This window comes from Vipera berus (genome assembly GCF_964194415.1).
Source record: "Vipera berus genome assembly, chromosome: 1".
NCBI classification, from domain to species: domain Eukaryota; kingdom Metazoa; phylum Chordata; class Lepidosauria; order Squamata; family Viperidae; genus Vipera; species Vipera berus.
Genome location: NC_138202.1, coordinates 101,124,650 through 101,152,044, shown reverse-complemented (window position 1 = coordinate 101,152,044; position 27,395 = coordinate 101,124,650). Strand labels below are relative to the sequence as shown.

General features: G+C 38.7%; 1 protein-coding gene across 8 annotated transcripts in view; it reads right to left on the bottom strand.

The window, feature by feature from the left end:
* DENND2B (DENN domain containing 2B) overlaps positions 1–27,395 on the bottom strand; it is a 154,345-nt gene that overhangs the window by 64,914 nt on the left and 62,036 nt on the right. For 5 of the 8 annotated variants that reach the window (XR_014025107.1, XM_081317602.1, XM_081317603.1 and 2 more), the window contains 3 exons: positions 23,548–23,652; positions 11,875–13,095; positions 8,952–9,088 (listed from right to left, as the gene is read on the bottom strand). Coding sequence is in view for 7 of the 8 variants with exons in the window: in XM_081317602.1 (XP_081173728.1) it covers positions 8,952–9,088; positions 11,875–13,095; positions 23,548–23,627 (1,438 nt within the window). In the remaining variant the exon portion in view is untranslated. Of the gene's footprint in view, positions 1–8,951; positions 9,089–11,874; positions 13,096–13,674; positions 13,788–23,547; positions 23,653–27,395 lie in introns of those variants that run through there. The other 3 variants (XM_081317606.1, XM_081317605.1, XM_081317604.1) reach the window with 2 other exon arrangements.

Sequence of the window (27,395 nt, the reverse complement as noted above, 5' to 3'; positions counted from 1 at the left end):
AGCTTACCGAGGACTTGCGCGCGGCCGAGGCTTCGGTGCTTCCAGGATCGCGCGCACCTCTCCCAAGCCGCCGCCGTCCGGAGACCTGCCGAAGTTTGGGGAGGTTTGGGGAGGTGCGCGCGCACCTCCCCAAACCTCCCCAGGTCTCCGGACGGCGGTGGCTTGGGAGAGGTGCGTGCGATCCCGGAAGCACCAAAGCCTCGGCCGCGCACAAGTCCTTGGTAAGTTTTTTTGTTGACTGGAGTATAAGCCGAAGTGGAATTTTTCAGCCCAAAAAGTGGGCTGAAAAATTCGGCTTATACTCAAGTATATACGGTAAGTGTCTCCTATGGGCAGAATGGTTGTATTCAGGCAACATGCTTTAATCAATTTATAAATTTACCCATTTTATGGACTCACACAATACACTGAACCATTAAACCAATAAAACAGGCAAGGTTTTCACAACGTGCTAAGCCAACAGCAACTAATCAAATCAATAACTAATATTAACCCAGCTTAGTATAGTGTAGGAGTGTACCTGCCAGGTTTTATGTATGATCCACTCACGAAATGGGAGGCCATATAAATATATTTTAAATAAATAAATAAGGTAAAGGTAAAGGTAAAGGTTCCCCCGCACATGCGTGCTAGTCGTTTCCAACTCTAGGGGCCGGTGCTCATCTCCGTTTCAAAGCCGAAGAGCCAGCGCTTGTCCAAGGACGTCTCCGTGGTCATGTGGCCGGCATGACTAGACACCAAAGGCGCACAGAACGCTGTTACCTTCCCACCATAGTGGTCCCTATTTTTCTACTTGCATGTTTACGTGCTTTTGAACTGCTAGGTTGGCAGAAGCTGGGACGAGTAACAGACGCTCACTCTGTTATGCGGCACTCGGGATTCGACAAGAACCTGTCTTTGACCAGGTAAAAGTTGAGCCTAAAGTAATTGAAGAGATAATTTTAGACTTCAAACAGACTTTAAAATATGTGAATGGGAAGAATGAGGGTGGAAGAGTTAAGTAAAAAAATCAAGGTAAGTTTAAAAAGCAACAAATTAGCTTAATCAATGGGTTTGCACAGCTCAAACAGTCTGTGGGAACTGCTCTAAATTGTACATAAAGATATTTTTCATAACATATAGAATTGGTTATTAAAACAGTTACATTTCCTAAAAGCTTCTGCAGCACTAGGATAAAGGCTAAAAAGAAGATATGTCCCTCCTTTTCCTCATTTCCTCCACCCATTTCTCATATTATTATAACTAATCTAGTAATTGCTATGATTTAACAATTACATGCCGTTTTCTTTTCCATAGCCCACTGAGGCCAAGACAAGTGACACATGGACAAAGGACAAAGCGTTAGCCTCAGTGTTAGCTTAAGAGGAATTATTGTAAATCCTCCCTGTTCTCACACCCTTACTATGCTTATCTTCGTAATGTGATATGCGATAATTTGATGCAGCTACATGGTTTTTAGTGGGACAGACAACTGTAAGCCTCTCTCAAGCAGTGCATCTCCAGACTTACTGTACAGAACCTCCACAGCTATTCTAACTTCCAACTTTGCCAACCCCAAGTCCCCTCCAGCTGGATTGCAGTCAGCAGTTCTTAAATACACGGTGATTCACAGAAAACAAACACTTAGTTCTTCAAACAATGTGTAGATATTTTAAAACAGCATCACATCAATCCTACAGTAAGCAGCAATATGAACTTGTGAGCTAATAAAAAAAAATCTATAGAGTGCAGAGTACAAAGTTCACCATATTAACCTTGATCCCACTCTTTAGCCCATCCTAACCTCAACTGGTACCTAGGAGGGTTCGTTTTTGAACTATTTACATTCCAGATGTTCATGATAATGCCATCAAAATCTAATCAAAATCACAGTAAGCCACTATAACAGCTATAAAATAATAAGGAATCATCCTTGATTTGCTTTTTTCTCCTTGTCCTTCATATTCCCTTTTATGTCTCATGTATATGTATTGGGAGTGGGTGGGCAAGAGGTGCCTCTGTGTCAGCTTTGACTAGTGACAATTCCTGGACAAATCCTTGCAGTTTTCTTGGCAATATTTTTAAAAGTGGTTTGCCATTCCCTGCTACCTAAATCTGAGAGACAGGGACTCGCCCAAGGTCACCTGGCTGGAATCATACCTAAGGAGGGACTAGAACTCAAAGTCTCCCAATTTCTAGCCTGATGCCTTAGCCACTGCACCAAACAATGTTTACCTGTCATATTTCTATTGCTCTTTTAAAATGCCATGAGAATCTTTTACAATGAAAAACAGCATTATAAGGCCACTAATAACAATCCAAAACCATAACTTACCGGAATCATGACTGTTAGTAAGTCACAAAAGAGCATGCAAGTTTTAAAGTTCTTCACAGCTCTTAAATAAGTAAAATGTGAATAAAACAAAAGGATATTTATTTATTTGAATATTTCTACAACACCCAACATATAGCTATCTAGATATTTGGCAACTTAGAATCTTGAAATAAGTAAATCCAATTGTTATATATAAAAGAAGAGCGAGGGAAACAGAAATCTTGCCAGGCCTCTTCTGATATTTTGGCTAGTATTAAAGAGCTATGGATTCCTGGTTTACTTTCCTGTGAACCAACACAATCATGCTTGCTTCAAATAATTAAAACCCTCAGAAAGTTTCAATTCTCAGTTAGTTTACATATGAATAGGAAAAGCAAACATTGTATTAAGGTAAAGGTTCCTCCGCACATGCGTGCTAGTCGTTTCCAACTCTAGGGGCCGGTGCTCATCTCCGTTTCAAAGCCGAAGAGCCAGCGCTTGTCCGAGGACGTCTCCGTGGTCATGTGGCCGGCATGACTAGATGCCAAAGGCGCACGGAACGCTGTTACCTTCCCACCAGAGTGGTCCCTATTTTTCTACTTGCATTTTTACGTGCTTTCAAACTGCTAGGTTGGCAGAAGCTGGGACGAGTAACAGGCGCTCACTCTGCTACGTGGCACTTGGGATTCGACCTGCCAAACTGCCGACCTTCTGATCGACAAGCTCAGCGTCCTAACCCACTGAGCCACCGCGTCCCTTCAAACATTGTATTAGTTTCTACTAAAAATCTGCAAAGTTAAGAAAGAGATCTCAGCAAAATCTAGTCATGTACATAGACATGCAAATATATATATATATATATATATATTGTTCCAGCTTTCAGCCATCAGTTTAACATAAGAATTTTCCTCATTCTATTCATTTACTGAGTATCTCCAAAACTAATGAATAGTATATGACTAACATCATTTTTATTTAAACTCTGGACTCAGACTAAGTACCTTGTTTCCCTGAAAGTAAGACCTACCCCCCAAAATAAGCCCAAGCTTGATTTTGGGGGGTGGACCTAATATAAACCCTACCTTTGAAATAAGCCCTAGTTTTGGGGTGAGGCGCATGCCTAAAAATCAAGCTAGGGTGGGAGTGTGTGGGGGGGTGGAGCTGCCCCACGCACCCCGCACCTGCTTACTATTGCAGCCAGGACTTCCATGAATCAACACCTGCCTTGCCTCAGCAGCCCACTTCTTCTGTGGCCCTCCCCGGCCTGCATTTCATCGTCAAGGCCTTCAGGAAATGCTTCTGCAGCTGAGAATAGAGCTCCGGATTCCCCCCCCCCGGCCTGCATCTCACCATCAGAGGCCTTCCGAAAAGTCCTCTGCAGACAAGAACGGATTCAATCCGTAGCTCAGTTCTTGACTGCAGAGGCCTTTCTGGAAGGCCTCTGGATGGTGAAATGCAGGCCAAGGGGCACTGCGTGAGTCAATCTGGAGCTCCATTCTCAGCTGCAGAGGCATTTCCTTTAGCCACAGAAGAAGTGGGCCAGCTGGGCGGGGCTGTCAGTGCCGCTGCTGTGAGATGAGACTGTGGAAAAGGTGCCCCTGAAAATAAGAGCTGGTGCCTCTTTTGGAGGCAAAAAAATAAAATAAAACTGGGTCTTATTTTTGGGGAAACACAGTACTTCTGATAGTTTCTGATAAATAGAATGGGAACAAATAGAAACCAACAAATTAGGAAAGCTTAGGAAAGGTTGAATGATGCCAAGTCTGTCTCTAGAACTGAACCAAGTCCAGAGGCTAAAATGGACAAAAGAACCCAAATAAGAGCCAGTTTTGTTATAGTGGTTGTGGTCTCAGCCTAGAAATCATAAGATTCAGAGTTCTAGTCCTACCTTAGGTATGAGAGCTAGCTGGGTAACCTTGAACTTTGTTTCAGCCTAACCCACCTCACCTATGGGTAAAACAGGAGCAGGAAGGAGTACTAATGTACGTTCACCAGCTTGAATTATTTATAAAATAATTCAGATTGGAATAAATAAGGCTATTAATGAATGAATGAACCTTTATTGCCAAAGTACAACCATGTATACATTGAGATTGGCTGAGCCTCCCTTCGTGCCCCCACCCCCAAGTCACAGTGACAACAAACCCTCCATCTAACTATTAAATATCTAACAAAATATGAATAAAATTACAGTGACTAGTGGAGATTTCTGGACAGATTTTACAGTAAAAGTATCTTCACATTCTTCAGTATCTGGAATATGAATTTTCCACTGGCAACACTATTTAATTGGCTCTTTCCCCATTTTCCTTTCAATTTCAATTAAATTCTCTTTTTGTAGATTATGGGAAAGCTGGATTATGTCAAGAATGCCCATTGTGTGCCCAAATCTGTTTCTTTGATATTTTGGTGGAATGATCGTTCTTAGTTCCAAATGAAATATGTTTTTATCATAAAGTTAACATTGAGAATTTTATTCATCTTTCAGATAGAGCAACTTTTATTTCAGAAAGTTTTCCTTTCTGTCAGGTGATATGACATTACTTTGTATTTTTAAAATGTCAGAATTGCTTTGCTCTCCTTAAACATTTTCCCTATCTCAGCTTTTTTTACAATTATAATGAGTTTTGATTGTAAAATCCATTTTATGTATGATAACCTGAGAGAAATCACTTTGGTGGAGATTGCTTCTGAATAAAACTATCATAGGATTGCTTTAAATGACCTCATGGATTAGCACAGAGAGAAAATTCAAAGAATATAGTGCTCTGATCCACTAAGGTACTATTTTTAAACTAATTATCAACATACAATTCAATAAAATAGCACTGGGATATAGCAAAGTAGAAATATTTTTCACAATTTGGTATTAATCTTTGGATATGAGTCAAAAGGATGGGAATAATAACAACCCTAGTTGCCAAATCATATTGCTATAATAAAACTTCCCTAAAGAAAATGAAGAGAAAGAATATAGAATTTAAGATATGCAGAGGAATGATTTCAAACGTGTTATACCGACAGAAAATAAATGGAGATTCTTTTATAGGCTTAATATTAACAGGACGTTTTCTCTAAAGAAGTTTAAATCCCAGTCCTTTCAAATAAGATATAACTACTATAGTCAGGAAGGGTTTTAATACAAAGAGAAAACCACTCATAATTCATTTATTTTTACCATTAAGTAATTACCATGTAGTTAATCACTTTAACAGGATGCCAACAGTCTCATAGGCAATAAGATGTACTGTTCATGCTGGGTGAAAATGTTGGCTTCAGTTTGACTTTCACATGCAGAACTAATGATGAGGCCATCAATAATAGACTCAAGTATATTCAAGTACACACTCTAATTTACTTCCTTAGTACTAACTGACTACAGAATAATTTTGTAGAGACATTCTGAAATCACTATCTTAACTGTAATACATAAATTCATAGCAAGTCAAAAAATGTTTAATTACATACATGAACTAAACTTTGTGTTATTAGTGCTAGCGTTTTAAAATGGTCCGTATGTATTTGCTTTTTTTATTTTGATCAAGAGCAATCAATGAACTTCAAGATTGTTTTATAGCATCCAGAAACAAGATATTGGGACCTAGTGAACAAAAAAGATCGTGGTATATACCACTATATCAGAAAGAAGAAAATGCATAAGAATGCACAACTATCTGAAGCATTGCTCTCATTCTTCATGCTAGCAAAGTTTTGCTTGTGCTGTTTCAAAGAATAGAACCATATATGGGAAGAGAAATGCCAAATAAACACAAACGAGTCAGAGAAGGGAGAGGGGCAGAAAATCAAATAGAAACTATTAAAGCAGTGCTTCTCCTAGTAGTAAGAAAACCGGACACTGTCTTCATTAATGGAGTCAGAGACAATGACTAAGATTACAGAATAAAAAGAACCATTTACTCAGTTCAGTAAGAAAATGAAGACTGAGATTTGTGCATGTAACATGATCTGACAATGGAGGGGAAAAAATAATCATGATCAAGAATCTGAGGGAAGTAAAAGAAGGGGAAGCAGTGAGGATGTCTCTGGGGAGAGGTATGTTTGGAGGATCTTTTTCTACATAATATAAGAAATTGGAACCAATTCAATGAGACCTAACCAATAATTTATTACATTACAATTAGAAACAAAGAAATGCTCCTTTTTCTCCCTATTTAAATCAGAATATGCTCAGTATTTATGCTTATGCTCACTAATAATCTGATCACATAAATTCAGGGATTACACATTTCTCTTACTCCCAGGATTTAAAAGAGTCACTAATTATTCTTTACGACTGGTAGGGAGGGGCTAATAATAATATAGATAATCCTTGACTTACAACCAGTCATGACAACCTTGCGACAGATGCTTTACAGCCCATAAAGCACTTTCAGCGCTCTCTCGCTCTCTCTCCCTCTCTCATACATACAGTTATGTGACCACATTTTGGGTGCTTGGCAACCTATTCACATTTACAATAGGTTGCCAAGTGTTCTGTGAACATGATTGCTATTTGCCATCTTCTCTGTCAGCTTCCCTAAAAAGTCAATGGGGAAGCCAGCAGGAAAGGAAGGTTGCAAGTAGAAGAGAGGTTGGATTTGAGGTTCATTCCCCCAGTGCACTGAGGGATTTCCCCTCCTCTCCATGCAGGAAGGGGATATCCTTCTGCTAGGGGAACAGACCTCAAATCTGGCAAAAACACTAGCAAACACCATCACTGCTCTGGAAAAGTCAGAACAATGCTATTCACTAGCATTTCCCCCTCCAGAGGGAAATTATGAGCCTTCCAGAGCAATGGCACTTATGTTCGTTCTCCCTGGCAGGGTAGGCAGAGAGCCCAGGCCTCCTGGATTAAATGGGAAGCCTGGGCCCCCTCCCCACCTCATCACACCTCGGCAACTCAAGTCCTCTCTCTCGCACTCCACTTAACAACCCATGCAGTCACTTAACAATTGCACCTAGGAATGCTGGGACTGCAGTCGTTGAGTGAAGTAATCATTTGGCGTCTCACTTAATTAACGACTGTTATGCTCAACAATTGAGATTCCAGATCGCACTGGGGTTGTAAGTGGAGGACTATCTGTACTCTGGTTCTTTAACCTGGTGGTGAAGTAGTTAAAGCACAGTATTGCAAGCAAACTGCCCACAGCCTGGAGTTCAATCTTGACAGAGCTCAAAGTTGATTCAGCCTTCTGTCCTTTAGAGGTCAGTAAAATGAGGACCACAAGAGAGTGCTGTAAAGCTCTATGGGGCAATACATATACCCCTAAATTTTATTTCTGTTAAAACAAACTAGTTTAAGTTATGAGTAGTATCCAAAAGATGAGAGCCACATTGGTATAGTGGTTAAAGCACCAGGCTAGAGACCAGTAGACTGTGAGTTCTAGTCTTGCTTTAGGCTTGAAAACCAGCAGTGTGACTTTGAATCAGTCATTCTCTCTCAGCCCACACCACCAGGCTTGGTGATGGACAAGCTAGTCAATCAATTCCTATCATAATCAAAGAATCTACATACAGCAGAATCTTTTTTTGGGGGGGAGAAAGTAACCCTGCACTTGCAGGGAAACATGAGGAACTAAAAAAAGTACACAAAAGATCATCACAATACACTTTTGTACAAGTGCTGGGTCACAAAATCTTGTTTAGCATATCGAGTTAAGGAAGAATAGTGGATTTGTTCATTACAATCTATGACAATTCAGATTCCAGATTTCAGTTACAGTAGACAGTAACTCCCCATGAACTTGCTACCCATGAGCTTGCTACTCAAATATCTATCTTGTAAGATTAGTGTTCAACCCAAACAGCACTGATAAACTCCAAATATTATAGTCATAAAAATATGCTGAAAACATGATTTAATCATCCTCAGATGATGCAGAAATTATGAAAAGTTATTTAATCCAGAAGAGATGCAGCTGATCAAACAAAGTATTTTAAACCAGGTTGCTGTATATTAAATTCAACTAGCCAAACTTCTTCCTTCCTTATCCTTATCACAAAGTCCTTTTTAAAATGTCCCTGTTGTGATTGGGTAATGGATTTGTGAGACCCAAAGAAAAAACATTTTTACTCAATTTTGGGTCATTTATCCAGGTTTGGGAAGAACAAACTAGATTGGTCCACCCTAAAAAGTGGGAATCTCTTGAAAGAAACTGAAAGAATAGAATACAAAGAGTGAACGGGGCTGCCTTCCTCCATTGTTCCACCCCTGAGAGAGCACCTCATGTTGAGAAGTTTTTCAAGTAAACAGGTCCACTCATAGTGAACACATTATTGTTAGCCAATGGAAAAATCTGGTTGATGGGTCAGTCTCCTAAACAGGATTGCACTACATGCTGATTTTTGTAAGTAATATGTCTCTTTTATATGCATCTGAAATTTTTAGTTCAGGTTCTTGGGGTATTCTATTCCAAAAGAACAGGTTTCACATTCCATTTTGCAAGAATCCATTTTCACATATTAATCTACCGCTTTCTATAAAAAGTGGGAATCAAAACATCTTCCTTTCGAGACTGTAAATGATGTATATGCATCTGACCATTCCACATTCACTGAACACCTGAATACAATAGAGAAGAATTTCCCCAAGTTGCCATGTCACTACAGCTGCTCCACATCAAGCAGCTATATTAATCATTGCACAAGATGTCCTTACCTACAATATCTTCATAGGCATTCTCTTCTAAAGTGCTCTTAGATCCAAACTTGTGCTGACTGTCAGTACCATTCTCACTTGGGGAGGGAGGATACAATGACTGCAGGCTTGAAGCGTCTTCAAATTCAAAGGATTTTCTATAGGGAACAAAAGGTAATATAATCATTTGTGACTGTGAGTGCTAAAACTTTTTTAAAAAAGGAAGCAATCAAAAGACAAAGGCAATTATATGATTGCCCTCTCCCACATCATATTGAACAAACTATTTTTCGTCTATTTTGTTAGAATTGTTTTGCTATAACATCACTTTAAACTAGTTTAAAAAAAACAAGAAATATTTCTTTATTGTGGGCTTCTCCACTACCACAATATGATTTTAGGCTTATATACCACTTCACAGTGCTTTACAGTCCTCTCTAAGCGGTTTTATAGAGTCAGCATATTGCCCCCAACAATCTGGGTCCTCATTTTACCGACCTTGGAAGGATGGAAGGCTAAGTCAACCTTGAGCCGGTGAGGATCAAACCCCTGTCAATCAGCAGAATTAGCCTGCAATACTGCTTTCTAACCACTCTGCCACCACAGTTCGTATCCTAGCTCAGGGGCCAACCCCCCAGTCCGTGGACCGGTACCGGTCCGCGGCATGCCAGCAACCGGTCCGAACAAACAAGCAAAATCCCATCCATGGGATGCAGACAGCACACAAAACCACACACTCTCTGGTCTGCAGAAAAACCTTTCTCCACAGAACCGGTGCCCAAAAGGTTGGGGATCTCTGTCCTAGCTGGCAGGAGAATCTTTCCAGTACAAGTCCACTCTTGTTTCTTACAATATTATCTGGCTAAAGCCTCAGACATCTAAATATACCCATGTCATTCAAGACTAAAATAAATTCTCTGTTCATTTTGATCCTACCCTAATGGTATTGTACTTACATTATAATGGAAGATGCAACAAATAATTGTTCTCAGATACCATCATTGCTTCAGTCAAGAGTTTCCAAAACATTTGTGTCTTATATTCCGTGACAAACTATTCGCTTCCAAAATAAGATAAAATTTAAATTTCAAGTTTTCTCTTGTGGTGATTAGATTTAGTATTCAACAATACACAGTCTACTACATACAGTACATAAGCTACCCATAACTTATCTTCCTGCTTGAAAATAACAATTATTTTTGCTTGTTTTTGGCATGATGAGAAACAATCCCAGAAGCAAGTGGCAAGATCGTTTCTTTTAAGCATCTCCTCCCACTAGAATATTTTATCTGGTCAAGTTGTTCTGACAGTGCCCATTTTAATAAAAACAAGACAGTACCCAAGAACATCCAGTTTCGTTTATTAAGAGAACTGAATATCAGGCTTTGCTACTGACCAACTTTAAAATAATTTACAAGAACTGTATGTACATATCCAAATACATCTAAAATTTGATTCCAAAGAACTGCACAGGAGGTTCCATTTACCAATGAGACTCTTATTCTTATTACACACACCAAAACACTTATGATGATGCTTGTGCCCATTAATTTTTTTAAAAAAGCATGCAGCTTTATATGAAGCTTTTCTTCACTTAAAAAGAGTGAAGCATCCTAGAAATTAACTGGCACTAAATCACTCAGGGAAATTTAATCCAGCAACATTAGCCATTCAAAAAAATCATCAATATACATTTTTTTTAAAAAAAATGTTCCAACACAACTAGCTATAGTGTAGGCCAGGTTGGCAAAAATAGAGGAACTTTGCACAAGTGGAACTGCCAATCTGTCATAAGTTCTTTGATTATAAATTCTGTATTCTGTATAATAGTCTGACAAGCAAGCATAGCCAAGCAGAAATGCTCTATTCTCATTAATAATCATGACAATTAAAATGCTGCTTGCAACTATATAATGAAATTGTACAAACTATTCAGAAATGTTTTACCCTTATATTTTGTGGGAGTTTTGCCTTGCATTCGGGAGAAACTGATGGATAAGTTTCCACCAGATTCCATAAGTAAATTTCTCCATCTTCAACAGATTGCTCAAACCCAAGAAAATACATAAACTCCTTACCATCTTCACTCACATCACATCACATCACTGCCATTCTGCCTTCTCCCTCAGTGACCCCTGCCCCAACCCCTAGGTCAGGGGTAGGCAACTTTGCCTCTTTTATGACTCGTGGACTTCAACTCCCAGAATTCCTGAGCCATCTGTGCTGGCTCAGGAATTCTGGGAGTTGAAGTCCACGAGTCATAAAAGAGCCAAGGTTGCCTACCCCTGGCATAGCTGAACTAGGATTTCAGTACACGATCTTGGCCATTTCAGATCTTTCTACATCACTGAAATTCCATCAGAGTGTAACAGAAAATAAGGAAAGTATTTTTTTATGACAAGGCAGGATATAAATGTAATAAATTGTGCAAAATAAGCAATTATATCCACAACTGAAGATTCTGAATTAGTGACTTTGTGCTAGGTACAATAGCTAAGTTTAGATGTGGAAATTTCACTGCATGCCATTAAGCCACGAAAACTCACGAGGATCAGGATTAATCAAGGGATTAAATATGAAGCTGAGAGGGAGGAGCAGTAAGACCATTTGTAAAAAGCACGTTCACAGTCATTATAGAAAAATAATAAAATAGATGTTCTTTATTTAAGAATTTTCCAGTTCGTATCTGCTGCAGTAAAAGTCAATCCCTCCGGCAACTACAGCCACTAGCGCTCTAGTGTGATTTGGAACAACATACTGTATTTGACAAAACCCAGTTAACAGGGCATGACAGCCATTAAGTCTACGGCGTGAAAGTGGTGGCCTAAATCTGCTTGCTTTCACTCTCATCTGAAAAGTATTACTTTAAGGAGAGGTTCCTTGCTCTGCAGAAATGTCTCCCCGATATTTAAGAGTATAGGGCAATAGCTTTCCATACGTTTACCTATTTGGGGATTTTCTGTGAAAGCGTGACTCTTTTTTCGGTCTCCGTGTGGCAGGGGGAGCAGGAGTTGAGGGAAGAGGGGGAGGAACAGCAGCCATTGGCGAAGGAGGTAGTCCGTTGCTTGATTTACTTGTATGGTTCTTGTCAGCTTCATACTCAAAGGTGCGTTTCGGCTTGGGCACAGGATTTACCGCTGTGTTTGCCAGGCTCTCTGGAAGCAGCTTAGAACTAAAAGAACTAACTTTGGTAGTTAGCCCATGCAGCATTTTACTAGTTTTTTCAGTCTCCGTGGGTGTCTCCAGATTACTCCCACAAGTAATGTTCCCTGCTCTGCTATCATTTGCAATCTCAGTCAAGCTCTCTGAAACCCCGAAAGTCAAAGATTTCTTTCTGCCTCTGTCCACATTGTAGCAGCTACTTGGCAACTTGGGAAGTCCCCGGCCAGGTTGTTCTTTTAAGGCCTGTTCAATTTTCTGGATTCTGTTTAGCACAGCTGAGCTTTCTTTTGGAACCCCCTTGAGAAAGGCATTGGAGGACTCATTCCGGCTCAGTCGCTTTTCAAAACGGTGGCAGGGATCTCTGTCTAGAAATTCCTCCTCTTCTGTTTCCGGGTAGGAACATTCAGAAAATGTTCTGCTCATCCTCTGGAAGCCTTTGTATTCAAAAGCCTTCTCACTGCAGGGAGAAGGCAATATACTAGGGCAGCTCTCACTGCCTGACCTCTCTCCAACATCCCTCTTGTCCAAGCAGAAGCTCATTCTAGGGGAAGGCTGTTTGCGGCATTCCCATTCCGTTATCTTCTGCCTGATATCAAGAGCTTGTGAATGGACACTGACCCGGCTGAGAGAGATGTTACGTAGACTGGCTGCTGTTCCCAAGGAGAGGGAGCTCCGTCTAAGCTGCCAGTTGCCTACTCCTTCACCATCCTGAACCTCATTGGATACCTCCTTTTCTTCATGTCCCTGGAAGACAGAGAGCCTTTTATCCAGGCACCCAATGCTGATAGCTTTGAGTGGATGCTGTGAAGGTTCTGTATCTGAGGGGGAAGTCGAGGTACTTCTTAAGGCAATTCCCCACTTAGCTTGATCTTTAAGGAAGACTCTGGAATTGGAAACTTTGGAGAAATTGCCAGAACAGCAGGATTCCTCACTATCACTGAGTGGATGTGTTTTGGGGGTTCTTTGTTGATAGAGAAGAGGTGGTGGAGACACTGACTGACACCTGGAAGTGAGAAGACAAATACCGTTTAGCCAGTTAGCTGTGTAAATAAATGAGCAAATAAACGGGTAAAATAATGACTTTTCTTTTTTCTTTTAAAAAAACAGTTCTAAAACACATTTCTATTCTATAAAAAAGTTTTAACAGTTAATTTTTTTTTAATCCCATTTATATCCCGCCCTTCTCCGAAGACTCAGGGCGGCTTACAATCTAAGAAGCACAAATCAATGTGCTTAAAAATCGAAGAGGGATTTTTAAATCTTTTTAAAGAGTATTAGAAGTGCCATAATCAAGTTGATTAACATTTATCAATTGCAGCATTCTCTGTCCAACATTGCAAACCAGTTCACTAGGCACATTTAAAAGTTGATTACTTATTATGCCTTCACTTCTGTTCTTAAAAGGCACAGTATATGTTTTCCTACAATGAGAATTCTGATTGTTGGACGGGATGATTACGATGATTAAAAAAACCAATCCTTTCTTCCCTGAAATTGTAAATAATTTATAAATAAGCCCCACTACCATCTTCTAGAAACTGTTTATCATTTGGGGTCTGAAACATTATGAAATGAGACTCACTCTCTTAAGGCAGCTTGGAAGATTACCATACTCTGTAATAGTGACAGCTAGAAGTCCAATAGGAGCACAGTCTGTTTGCCTATTTCCCAGATCAACATTCAGCAAAGTTAAAGTTAATTCAGTGCAAAATAGGCCTGAAAACAAATGGAAACAGATCCCAATGTTCTGTTTTATCCAAGAGCTATTAAACGTGTGATGCTACTATCTCTAAAAAGTTAGAAGACAAAACTATTATTATTTACCTGTTAAGATTTAAGAAAAGTTTCTTCAACACTGCTACAAAGGCACATAATAAAGTTCAGGGAGACAGGTTGATTGCTTTGTAAGGTTGCAGTGATGAGAAAAGTAATAAGCGAGAAATGCTTTGCCTGCAGACTATTTCCCATTAAATCCATCCTCCCAAGTAGCTTCTCTATTCCCAAGGCAGGGAACAACTTGAAAAATACAGAAAGGTTAAATCACTCCATTCATCACTGTGCGTTTGCTCAATAGCTTCCTAAAACTCTTTATTGTTTATATATATACATACACATACACTTGAACTTATGGCTTAAGAATTCTCTTTTTCCATTACACACAAACATGTATATTGGGGCTTCATAGCAGTCATTTGTATATAACATGTCCCAGAATCATCTACCATCCAATTTACCTTCATACTACAGACAGACAACTTTTATTGTAATTTTTTACTCTGGGCACAATGGCACACATTAAAAATGAAATTTAGTTGCTTACTCTCAAAGTGTACACATACATAACACACATGCTACATACAGATGGACTTTTTAGTATCTCTCCTCCTATAGCCACATATTTTATGCATTTTTAGGATCTGTTACTACATCCTTTGCTCTTATACTGCTATATGAAGGAAGAAGCCATTCAATAGTGCGGCAATTGAAGAAATTATTCAAACTTTAATTATTATTAATTTTAAAAAATGAAGTTTCTATAAAGTTGACAATTATCATGGACTTTGTGTAGCCTGAAACTATACAGATATTAATTAAACCTTTTTTTGGAGAGCGAAAGGAAATTAAATGTCTTTTGGAGAGAGGAGAGAAATGAATTCAAACTGTTTTGGAGGAAGGAGAGAAATTAAACTTCTTTTGGAAGGAGTCGGCAAATTCAATATTTTTTCAAAGGGAGAAGAATTAATTCAATATGTTTTGGAGATTTTGAGGTCTTCTAGCAGGACAGCTATAGTACCTATGCAAGGCTGCCTGCCTGCTGCCTAGGGAAAAGGCACAAGCTCAGCTTAATTGCAGCAGCTGGACCAAGAACTCTTGTCATGTGGTGCTCCTGGCACAACACCAAGCAGTCTTTGCATCTGCCATTAAGCTGAGGCGGTGCACATGTTTGATACTTCTGTTTTAAGAAAATCATATAAGTGAAAGATTATTAACCAAAATCATGCGACGCTTTAAAACAAACACAACACAGCGATCACAATATGGAACTGAGACAGGAGGGTGCAGAATCTAAGCCCACATTAAGCCACAACTCAATGGGAGATTTTGGACCACTTGTCAATTTTTACCCAAACTCACCTTACAGGATTATTGTAGAAATCATGTGAGTATGCTACTACAGGTAGTTCTCACTTGGTGATCCTAATTAGGACCAGCAATTCTCTTGCTAAACAAAGCAGTCGTTAAGCAAAACACCTCCCCTGCTCAGCAACAGCAGTTCCAGCAATTCCAGTTTCAGTCATTTACGCAGGGCATAATGTGACCGTAATTTGCAACCTCCTGCCAGCTTTCCTATTCACTTTGCTTTTTGGAAGTCAGCTGGGAAGATCACAAATAGCAAGTACATGACCACGGGATGCTGTGACTGTGGTAAATGAGCAACGGTTGCCAGGTGCCTGAAACACAGTCATGTGATTGCAGGGATGCTGCGGTGGTTGCAAGTGTGAGAGCTGGCCATAAGTATGTTTTTTTCAGCACACTGCAAATAGTCATTAAGCAAATTGTTCATTAAGCAAGGACTGCCTGCCTATGCTTTTAGAACATCTACATTAAGGAAGAGTATGAGCCTGATAATGCATCTTATTTTATTTGCAGTGTCTATTTTTAAAAACAGGCATGACATTTGATGACCATAAACACAATTCCTTCACTGTTTTATAGTTTGGGGGGTGGACGGGCACCTCCAGCTTCCCTAAGAATACTTTATTCAATTTATCTCTTTTCATTAGTCTCTGGGGGTTTTTTTGTACTGCTTATTACTCAGTTAATAACGATCCCTGGCTGTTCTCTTTCATTCCCACCTTCTAAATTATAAGGATGAGAAACTGTCCTTCCTCCACCAATGCTACATTCCTTAACTAATGCAATTCTCATGATTGCTAAAGGAGGAGAAAAAAAATCAAACAGGTAATTTGAGGAAGTCAGATTTCTTTTATAAACTACTCAAATAAACCAAACCAGGCCCCCAGTGATTAAAACTCTTGGAAAAGAGTGTTAGATTTTAAAAATGGGGAAAAACTCAAATGTGTACGGATACATTCTGATGGAGTAGGAGAAAGATGTAAGGAATATATGTGAAAATTATAAATTTAATTAAAAGTCAGGAATGTACAGCAGGAATGATGAATCCCACTCTGGTAACCAGCTGTGAAAAGGCAAAGAAAGGAGCAGTTCATGTATTCCTCCCTTGCAAACCAAGTCAATGAGGAGAGAATTTCCACTGCTACTCAACCTGCTATTCAGTCATCACAGCACTCTATCTGATTAACATGCAAACACTTATGGCAGGTTGTTATAACATGAGATTTCTGTTCTTGGTGTCAACTGTAAACTCAGGTGTGTCAAATTCAAACTTACAATAACTCCATCAACTCTGAAGTTATGGACTCCTCAAGGATTCAACTAAGACTCAAATTTTCAGTAAAGACACTATTTTCCATCTGCTTCCTTCATTTAAAAAGTGAAAAAATAAAAACTCTTTGAGAGTATTGATAACATAAAAAATGTTTGTTTTTCTGATTGGAGATGCTCCCCAAACCAAATCAAACAGTTGTCTCCAAGGAACAGCTGTTCCTTCTCCAGGAAAGGTGCTCATTCTTAGTAACAAACTAGACTGAGGTTAATCAGGTCATGACAGAAAGCAATCGTGTAAAATAATGAAATATGCAATTTCTGTTTCCTGTATCTGCTTGCTTTTCTCATATTTCCCTCTGGGTAAATCATGACCACATTCCCAGACTATCCTGATAGATCAGCTTTTGTTTCTAGAGAGGAAGTGACTATGAAGTGCAGTGGGAGGCATCTATTGCAGTAGTTGAACAGGTTTATCTTGAGTTATCTGCCTCCCGTTTGCTTCCAAGAAAAGTCAGTGTGTAAAGTAGAGGCTGAGATCATGAAATTATCTAAGTAAAAGAAAGGTAAAGAATAGAAATGATACCCAGTTACTTTATGACACTGCAGATAATAAGTAGGGTCAGTTGAAAACGTTTATTGAAAATGCATCCATTCAATTCAATGTGAAACATACAGTACTGTATATAGGGCGTTATGGTGACACATTCAGAATAGAGTATCTTCATGCTGTCTGCCTAATCCAACTTTATTTGTATATATAGCCTCCTCAGACATTTTGTACTGCTATTGCAAGTCACATATGTTCTTTGCCATAATCTCATTCAGACACAGGCTCCAATTCTCTGTGCAGAACTTACTAGGACCAAAATCAATTGAATCCTTCTCCAAACTTATAGAGATGTTTGGTGGTATAAATCCTAATTCCAATATCAGTGTATTGACATAAATCCAGGACAAATCCCAAGAACAATTCATCTATGCTTGGATTCTCCAGGCATTTGGCTAATATGAGTTTCCTTCATAAACACTGGAGGGAGAATCAGATTTGACATTCTACCAGTCAGAAAACAGATTATGGAACTACACATTTTTATAACTTATATTATAAACTTTGTACTCCCCATGCAAAATGGTCCTACTATGATTTTCTGAGTTTTAAAGTAATTCTTTAGTTTTGGTACAGCGTTTGCCTTTCCCAGCAACATATTTAAGCTGCTTCTGTGTGTAGCAAAATGTGATGTACAATCATGAACACTGCTATATGCAAAAAAGTGTTGCCAAATGACAAATGGGAACACTTTTCACAAAAATCCCAAAGGTGCTTTTCAAAAGGCAATTGGACTTTCGTGTTTTTTTTTTCCTTTGAAAAAGGTTTCACTTCTCATCCAAGAAGTTTCTTCAGTTGTGACTATCAGAGTTGAAAAAGCTTCTTGGATGAGGAGCGAAACATTTTTCTAAGGAGAAAACCAAGAAAGTCCAGCTGCCTTTTGAAAAGTACCTTTGGGACAACCGTGACCTGGATGATTGAGAATCTCCGTAGACATTTTCATGAAGATCAACTCGGACACAAACACCAACTGAAGTTTTATCCTGCATTGCCTTTTCTATTGAAAATCATACTTGAACCTGACATAGTTCTACTGGTTTAAAGCAGAAAGAGCTAGCAGTTAATCTATTAGGTGTCAAACTGCCGGCCCGCAGGCCAGATGCATCACGAGGAAGCCACGTCCACCCCAGCGCCAGCAAGGGGGGAAAAAATCGCAATACATCACGACACGTCACATGACACGACGAGTTTGACACCCCTGCATTAGATGAACCCTCTGGCCAGCACAACCCCCACCATTTCTCTGCATTTATTAGCTACGTAATCAAACATATCTAGCTAATCAAACGACTGCCTCTAATTACCCGACTTGCAGCAAATTGTAGCAACAGTCTCTAGCATTAACAATGGCTTTTTTGCATATACCTAATAGTCTAAGTATGTTGTTTAAGTATAAAGGCTCCCTTCTTTAATATGTGTATGATTCATTCCAACTAAATACACTATGCAGCATGACAGACAGGTGATGGAAATTGAACGTAAGGACACTGACATTAATGACAACATTTTGGGGAACATGCCAGTATTCACTATTCTTGAAAGCATACCCTATTCTCATGCAATTCTGAGAGGCTGTGTGGGAATAATAATAATAGTAATACTACTAAAGGGACCTTGGAGGTCATCTAGTTCAACCCACTGCTCAGACAGGAAATCCTATACCATTTCAGACAAATGGCTGTCCAGTCTCTTCTTAAAAACTTCCAGTATTGGAGCATTCACAGCTTCTGGAGGCAGGTTGTTCCACTGATTAATTGTTCTAACTAACTGAATGAGATGACAACATTTGGGAGGACATGCCAGCATTCACTATTCTTGAATGCATACCCTATTCTCATGCAATTCTGAGAGACTATGTGAGAATGAGATGTACTCTCTTGTAACCTCCAGACCCTCCAAGCCTTCAAAAATCGTAAGAGAATGGGGCGTGCTTTTCTTTTTGGAGGCTGCAGAAGCCATGAGAGAGCATTTTCTGAAGCTGCTTCAAAAAAGACGGCCCTGTGTGACCCGGAGCTGCCTCAGGTAGGGCACAGGAGCCTGTCCACAGAGAAAAGAGCAGAGCCTGAAGGTAAGAGGTGTGCAGCAAGTCCTGGGGAGCGCTGGATCACGGGGGCAATTATGTTGTTCTCAAGACTCACACAACATGAGGTGGCCTTTTTGAGTGGCAGCACTACTGCTAGAGCTGAAATCAAGGTCCAGGCCTCTACTTCAGGTTCAGTCTCAGGGCCAACCCTAAGACCAGGTTATGTGAGCAGGCCCGGGGATCTCAGGGGACAGGAGAAGTAGGAAGATGGCTCTGTTATGATTGTTATGTATTGGGCTTGTGGTGTTACACCACGTGCATTGCTGGAGGAGCTAACGGCTCTCCAGAAGCCCAGACAGGCCATCTCAGGTCCTGCAATTGGTCAGCCCCAGGCGGCAAGCGTGGGTTCAAACCTACTGGCTGCCGCCTAGGGGCTAGACTATATATTGTGGCTGGTTGCGGCCCAACCTTCAGTACAGTTTCAGCAAGAATAAAAGTATGAGTTATTCTGTACCCAGCCTCGTGTCGTCATTCTTGCTCTCCAGAGCCCACGACTTAACAATTAACATCTCTTCCTCTCCTGTTGCTTTGTTCTTGCTCTGGTTTTTATATTTTTATGGTTTTAATCTTTTTAATAATAATTGTAACAGGTTTTAGGTCTTTATTGACTGGTTTGCTTTGAAGTGCACTGTCTCTTGTTTGGCAAAATGGGCAGCTATATAAATTGAATAAATAAATACTCAGTTTTATATCTCATTTGATGACATCAAGGTTCTGGAGGTTATGAAAGTCTGATGGGGAACAGCAGACTTCAGTTTCCAGGTGCAATTCAAGGAGTGGTTACTCTCTATACAGACCTTCATGGCACAAGATCAAGTTGCTTGCAAGGCCACTTATCTCTAACTGAATCTACTTAACCCATGAGAGCCAACAGGGTGGGCATGCTCCAGATCCCCTCCATAAAACAATGTCATCAGGAGAACTGCCTTTTCTGTCATGGTGCTTGCCCTCTAAAACAATGATATGTGTCACGACATATCATGACTCTTTTTGCATTGGGGTGGGCACGGCTTTGGGGTGGGCACAGCTTTGGTATGATGAAACTGGCCCGCGGGCCGGCAGTTTGACACCCCTGCTCTAAAACATCTTACCATCCCCACCTGCCATAATTCAAATGTCCCCAACTGTGTTGACTTTCTGTAAACCTTAAAGCTTGACTTTCCTCCACAAGTATTGGGCCAAGGAAGGTTGCCTCTGCAGTAATTTTTTTATTAAAAAATCTTGAATCTGAAAAGAAAGATGCAACATAACTGGAACAAAGATCTCTCTGAACAAGATCTAATCATTAATGGAATTGACATCCATATCCCTCTTCAAACAAGCTAAAGGCAAGAAAAATACAATCTTTAAAAGGACATGAAGCTTTCTGCCATGAACACTGATTATGTTTTGTAGTGTAATTCTAAACTTGATTTTAATTTAATTTCAAAGCCAAAACTGAATTATTGAGAGAGGAAGATATATGAACACTGTTGGCTGTTTTCATTTCAAAGGAAGCTGATTCAAAGGAGCTTCAGATGATTATTTTTAGTTCCTTGCATTGCCTTCACAGTATATTTATTGTGTTAAAAGGCCCACTCGAAAGATTTCAAACAAAGCTTGGTCTCAAATTCTGACACATAATAAGACTGGAAATTTCCTTATTTGGCCACTGATATAATTACTTTTTTGGCTCTATTTCTATTGCCTTGTACACCTGGATCTCCACTACATGAGAGGTGATTGATTACCACTCAGTTTTATCCGTTATATAAAAATGCATTGTTTCCCCTTCTCCAATTTATCTCTATGTACTTAGTTGATAAACACTGGATTTCTTATAAGTTATTAAAATGATTTGTTCAGTTTTGATACAATATTCTGTGAGAACTGAGCAATTATGCTTTGTAAATGATGTTTTCATACAAGGGTAAGCAAGATGTCTGAAGGGATCAGTGTGCTTTCAAACATTTTCTTTGCATGCTTATCAGGCTCTCTGCTCCATTTTACTTCAAAAAAAGAATTGATATATTTATATATTAATAATAAAAACAATATAGAGAAAGCAGGGTACAAACATCCAGCCTCTAGTTTCATATTTCTTTCTGGAAAAGCCTGAAAAGCCACACAAAAACTTATTCACTTTCATATAATTGGATGTTTTGAGATCATATATCAGTGATTTTGGTGAATAATTAAATTTCTTACTGTAGGCATTTCCCTTGTTCTTATTAATATTATAATATTAAAGTCTAAAAGAGGCTGTCTATGTCTGGAAAACAGCTAAGAGTGTTGTGAAAAATCAACCATTTGCAGTTTATTCAATATATTCCTACGGTTAAATAAATATAGATTAGATTTTCCAATTCTCATGTTTTTCAGATGCGCTTGATTCCAACTCTCAGGACTTTGGCACCTAATGAGTTATAGACTTGTCTATCTTGGTGCTTTCCTCCTACAAATCTCACAATTTCCTATACAGCTTCACCTGTACTGACCTCTGTTACCAAATTGTTTCTTTAGCATCAGACTTTCCCTGATTGGTGAAGCATCTTCAAAAGCAGATTTCCAAGCTCTGCCATTCCACCTGCTTTTAATATACCCCAGAAATCGTGGGCACTCCATCACCGGAGATTTTTAAGAGGAGACTGGACATTCACCTATCTGAGATGGTATAGGTTCTCCTGCTTGAGCAGGGGCCTGGACTAGAAGATCTCCAACGTCCCTTCAATTCAAATTCAAATTCAAATTCAAATTCAAATTCAATTCAATTCTATTCTATTCAAATAAACTTTAGATCCACTTCATATATAATATTTTAAGGTATTCAAAATAGCTGTAAAAAGCATGTATGTACGTAACACAAACATTTGCTATATCTTATCAGAGGTCCAGGGTTAGTTGCAAGACTCTATCAAATGTGCCATTTAGTCTTATGAAGGAATGAATGAAAAGGCCTAAGTACACCAAGGCATATCTGTTTGTAAAGTCCCCAACATGTAGCAGATATTGCTCTACCAATCCCAATTCTGATTTGATGCTTGTCAGGAGAAATGGATAAATTTCACTTACTCTACTTGCTGTCCATTCTCACAGTTTTCAATTACACCTTGGAACTGTGTTTCTCCTCCCCTCTCAACAGTTTTTTAATTGGTTTTATTATTAAAGAGTAAGGAACAGTTTTCATGAATGCTTTTCATATAACACTACATTGAGTTATTGAACCTTAATATTCATATCATATTTCTTTTAACCGACTCTCTAAGTCCAGTTCCTATAACTTATTCTTAAAGGCATTTGGAGTCATCAAGCCTTTCAAGTAAGATTTACAGTTAATCCTCACTTAGTAACCACAAATGGGATTGGCAATTCTGTTACTAAGTGCTTTAGTCATCAAACAGAAAATCATGTGATCGTGATGGGCCTACATCACTTCCTTGTTCAGACATTACGCAGGACATCATATGACCATGACTTTCCATTTTACTTTCATGTTATCAATTAATTCTACTTGTTGGAAATCAAGTGTGAAGCACACATATGGTGATCATATGACCACAGACCTCTGCGATGATCAAAAATGCATACCAATCACAAAGCAGTCAAATGTGGGTTGTGTATCCACAGGATACTGCAACAGTCATAAAGGATTGCAGCGACTGGTTGCAGTTAATATTATAACCATCAGAACTATAAATGAGCAAATTTCACAACATTTTGATGTCTGCCTTGTTTGCCAGGTTTTGTCTTAATTTCTGCTGACTGTGAGGAGAAGAAAATATTCAGGTAAACAATATGCTTGGTTGAATTCACTCTTCAATATTAAGGTACCTCTATTCAGTACCTGAGTACAAGTATTTACCATGGCAACTAGTTTATCCTACTGCGGACACATTCTGTGAAGACTTAGCTTATAGAAAAGGCTTTAATGATGGGAAAAGCAGAAGAAAGAGAAGTTGATAGTTACAGTGGCAATGAGTACATCGTTGGAAGCCCTGAAGGACCAAATTAGGAACAAATCATCATGGAAAAAGATCTATCTATGTGATAGCTGGGAGTTGATATTGACCTGATAGCACATAATGAAATCAAATCTTGACCTGCCAGATATGCGCTGTACAATCCTAGAGGAAGCACCTAATTCCGCGTTAGAAAGTAACAGCTGCGATAGACAAATTACACTGATTCCAAAAACAGACAGAACTGCCCCTAAACTCTGGTACCAAATCATATTTAAATATCTTTTAAAAGCAGTAATTTTGCTAGGATTGTGATATTGTTGGAAGAGAAATCCAGCCATCAGTTATAAAAACAAACATAAAGGACACTGACTGACACAACATTAAACAAGAACAACTAGAGCATTTTACACTTACCGCTCTAGAGTATCCTGAGATACCTTATTTCCTCCTGATCTCTTGGTGACACTGGCATTCTTGTTGGCAGTCATGGTCATTTCTGCCCTCTCGGAACCTGGAAACCTGGGAAAGAGAAGAATGAAACCCCAAAGAAACTTGTTGGAATTGTGTGTAATTGAATTAGAGATGTTTACCAAACTATCTAAAATGGTCAGAAAAAGAGTGACAAAGGGACTTCAATCACATTTTCCTTTCTACAACAGCTTCAGTAAGACTAAGTTTAAAACTGAACATAATAGAGAAGATACTTCCAAACAGGCTAGGTATTATAAACTAAGAAGTAATATAGGTTAGTGATTTTTGGTTTGTGAAAGGGCACCTGGATTAGGTTTATACAGTAAACTTTAATTCCTTATTAATTTTGCCAGCCATGTGGTGAGCCCCATGTGGGACTGAAAAGGCTGCATATTCTAGAAAGCCATCTCATGAACTAGCATTCTCCAGAATCTGATTTACTATAGCCAGAGAATGTGAGTCAAAGTCAAAGAAACACATAAAAACAAAATGACTATCCTGGTTTCCAGGGTTTTTATCTTTTATTTTTTGTTAAACCAGAATTAAAATAATTTTGGATTTTTAGATGACTTCTTTTTCAATAAAAATAACATTTTAGAAATGACTTCATTGCTGGAGTTGCAATAAAATTACTGTAACACTTTATTTAAATATATTGTTTCATTTGGTCAGAAGCACTGACATGTACAGTATATATCATCAATACAGATTTGAATGTTAAAGCAGCTAGCTTTTTCTTGTATATCGTATGTTGCTGGAGAATGAATGCATAAAAATTCTCCACATTAAAACACAGCTCACCAAACATACTTTCACTCAACTTTTCCTCCATGAAAGTCAGACAGTTTACACAGAGTTTATCATTTGAAGCTCACAGTAACTCTGAAAAGCTACCAGTCACCTTTGCTTCTATCCTTCAATTCCAGCTCTACACACTAAAACAGTGACAGAAATTACTCAAGCTCTAAAACTACATGTCCATCTCCAACTGACCAATGTCTGCAATCTATTTCATAAACTCCTGGATTTCCCCTACACTTCATTGAACTCAACTATTTTCAGGTCCTCATGCAAGTTAATAGTGAGTACATAAGTACTCTATATTTTAAAAATAGTGTACAAATCCAGTGAGCAAATAAATAATAAACATGCCCAACTGAGAAGAGTTAAAAGATTTAGATAGCCAATGAATAAATAGAATTGCTTGAAATTACTCCTTCTAGAAAGCATTAGAGATTAGACAGGAAAAAAGTATGAATGATAATGGTGATAGCTATCATGGAAACAAACATTATGGCTGATTTATTAGTTTGTAAAATATACTTCAAGGACCGTTAACAAATAATTTGACTAAAAACAAGATATTGCTTTTTTTCTATTAAGAAATGTTCTTAGAATATTCATCCTCAGTAAATGATCTACCTAATTCCTAATTCAGAAAAACTTTGGCTGTATAATTCTTGGTTAATAAACAATAATATTTTCCTGTCTGGTGATCTGAATTGGTTTTTTTTAAAACTTTGAGTATCTCAAAAGTAAGAATCCTTATTTTCCCTCCAATCCAGTCTCCCGTACTTGTGCACAAAAATGAAAGCACAAACTATGCATGTGTATATGTGTCTTTAGACAGAGTTACATTTGCAAGTATATTGGGAGAAGGTAACTTTTCAGGATGCAGTGCAGTCCATAGCTTCAAAAGTCAGCTACACAAAGCAATTATTTCCACAGAGCAAAGCCAAGTGACTTCCGTTGTGATAAAAACAATCTTTTTAAATGTTATGCAGAAGGCTTTATTCCACAAAAAGAGGAAATAGTTTAAAATGAGATTAAATTAATATTATTTCAATACCATTCTTTCACTTAGATCAGATAATAGTTTCAGACTTTGAAACAATCTTGTACTCCAGGGAACAAAAATTAGAATCCACTATCCAAGTATGTTGCATAAAGGTGATGTGATGGATGGTGCCCACAAAGGGGCAGGTGGTATGATAGACTGCAGTGAAGCATCAGTTTCCTGGGAAGGAGGGAGCATATTCCAAGGAGGAGGAAGGATGAGACAAGAAACAAGACAACCCTTAGATGGAAAGGAAACAGAAGAAGAGACTTAGAATCTCCTAGGGTTTCCTGTCTTAGCAGGGGGTTGGACTAGATGACACCCAAGGTCCCTACATTATAGCTACCTTTATACAAGTTCAAAGAAATCCCCCAAATGCTACAAAATTCAGCTGCAACTTCCAATCTCTGACTGGTTTCCATTCAAACTTCAGGACAAAGTTAGTATAAGGCCTCCTTCCTTGACAGGGGAATAGACTAGAAGACCTCAGAGGTTCCTTCTAGCCAAATGATTCTACGTTCTATGTAAACCAGCTGAATCTACAGTAGACCATATGTATTTTCAACAAGAAAAGGAAATTCTAGTCATGGACATGGTTTCAATAAGCAGGAATGCAAATTTAGGATGAGTGTGTGAATTCGCACTTGCACTGTATTTTTGTTCTATTTCAGTCTTTCATTCATGCTCCTATATAGAATAGTGCTTAGAAACCCATTAATCATTTATTAACCTATAGGGTCTAATTGTGCCGAAGAGGAAATCTTAGATCCCTGCTTCCTTTACTATCATCCTATTGTTTCATCTAAAAGCCACTGTGAGTAGCTGAAATGATAAGAAATCGGCATATTTGCAACCAGGCGCTTTCCCCAAAAACTGCTAGCATATTGCTAGGAGAAATTTATTGCAAGGATGAAACAGTAAATCCTAAACATGGCTTACAAAGAGAGACAGGAAGAGGAAACTGAAAGTCTGGTTGGGGAAAGAGTAATGACTAGCTTGAGTTCAGGAGAAATGGGATGAGGCAAACGTACTTTCCTGTGCCAACAAGTAATGCAAAAGAAGTTTCATATTCCCCTGAGTTTCTAATAAAGATAAAAATAAATCACCTCAATTCCAAGAAACAGAAAACATCAGGAAATCAAAATCATGTCTAGAGTAGTCCCAAAGTGTTGCAAATTATTTATATAATAGGGCTGCCTTTTTAGTCAGTTTATCTATAGAATAATCTGATAAAATCCTTTCTACAAATACTGTATATTCTAGGTCAGGATAAAATTCTATTGTAGAGAGTAAGTAAGAAAGATGACCTTGACAGAGATACTGTATACAAGCTTTATTGCCAAGGTGAAATTTTTTTAAGTCCAGATTTTCTGGAAGCAGCACAGACAGAGATGTCTCCCTAATTCACTGAACTATAAGGAGGAAGACATATAGAACAATCAGACTTGCAATATTAGATTATACTCAAATCTCAATAAAAATAGTGTTATATCTTCTTCTGGAGTTCATTTCCTGGTCTGGTCTACCTAGTGCAGGGGTGTCAAACCGCTGGCCCATGGGCCGGATGCGTCATCCAGAAACCACACCCACCCCATTGCCGGCAAGGGCAAAACTGTCCCGATACATTGTGCAATGTCACGTGACGTCGTGAGTTTAACACATCTGACCTAGTGGGACTGACAGTTTGCTTTACTTCATAGATTCTTTAGAATCCATAGCTGCTAAATTAAATTTTCTTGCTCAACCAGTGAATCAGACAGTTCGAATTTTTGAAGAATGTTTACACTTAGAATACACTGTTTAAAATGATGAAATTAACGTCATAACTTGCTTCGGAGAAGGGCAGGATATAAATGGAATTAAAAAAAAAATTCTAAATAGAATTTGCATGCTCCTCCACTTGATATAAAGTAACAATATGTAAATGAAACAAAATATTCTGTGGAAGCTCTCC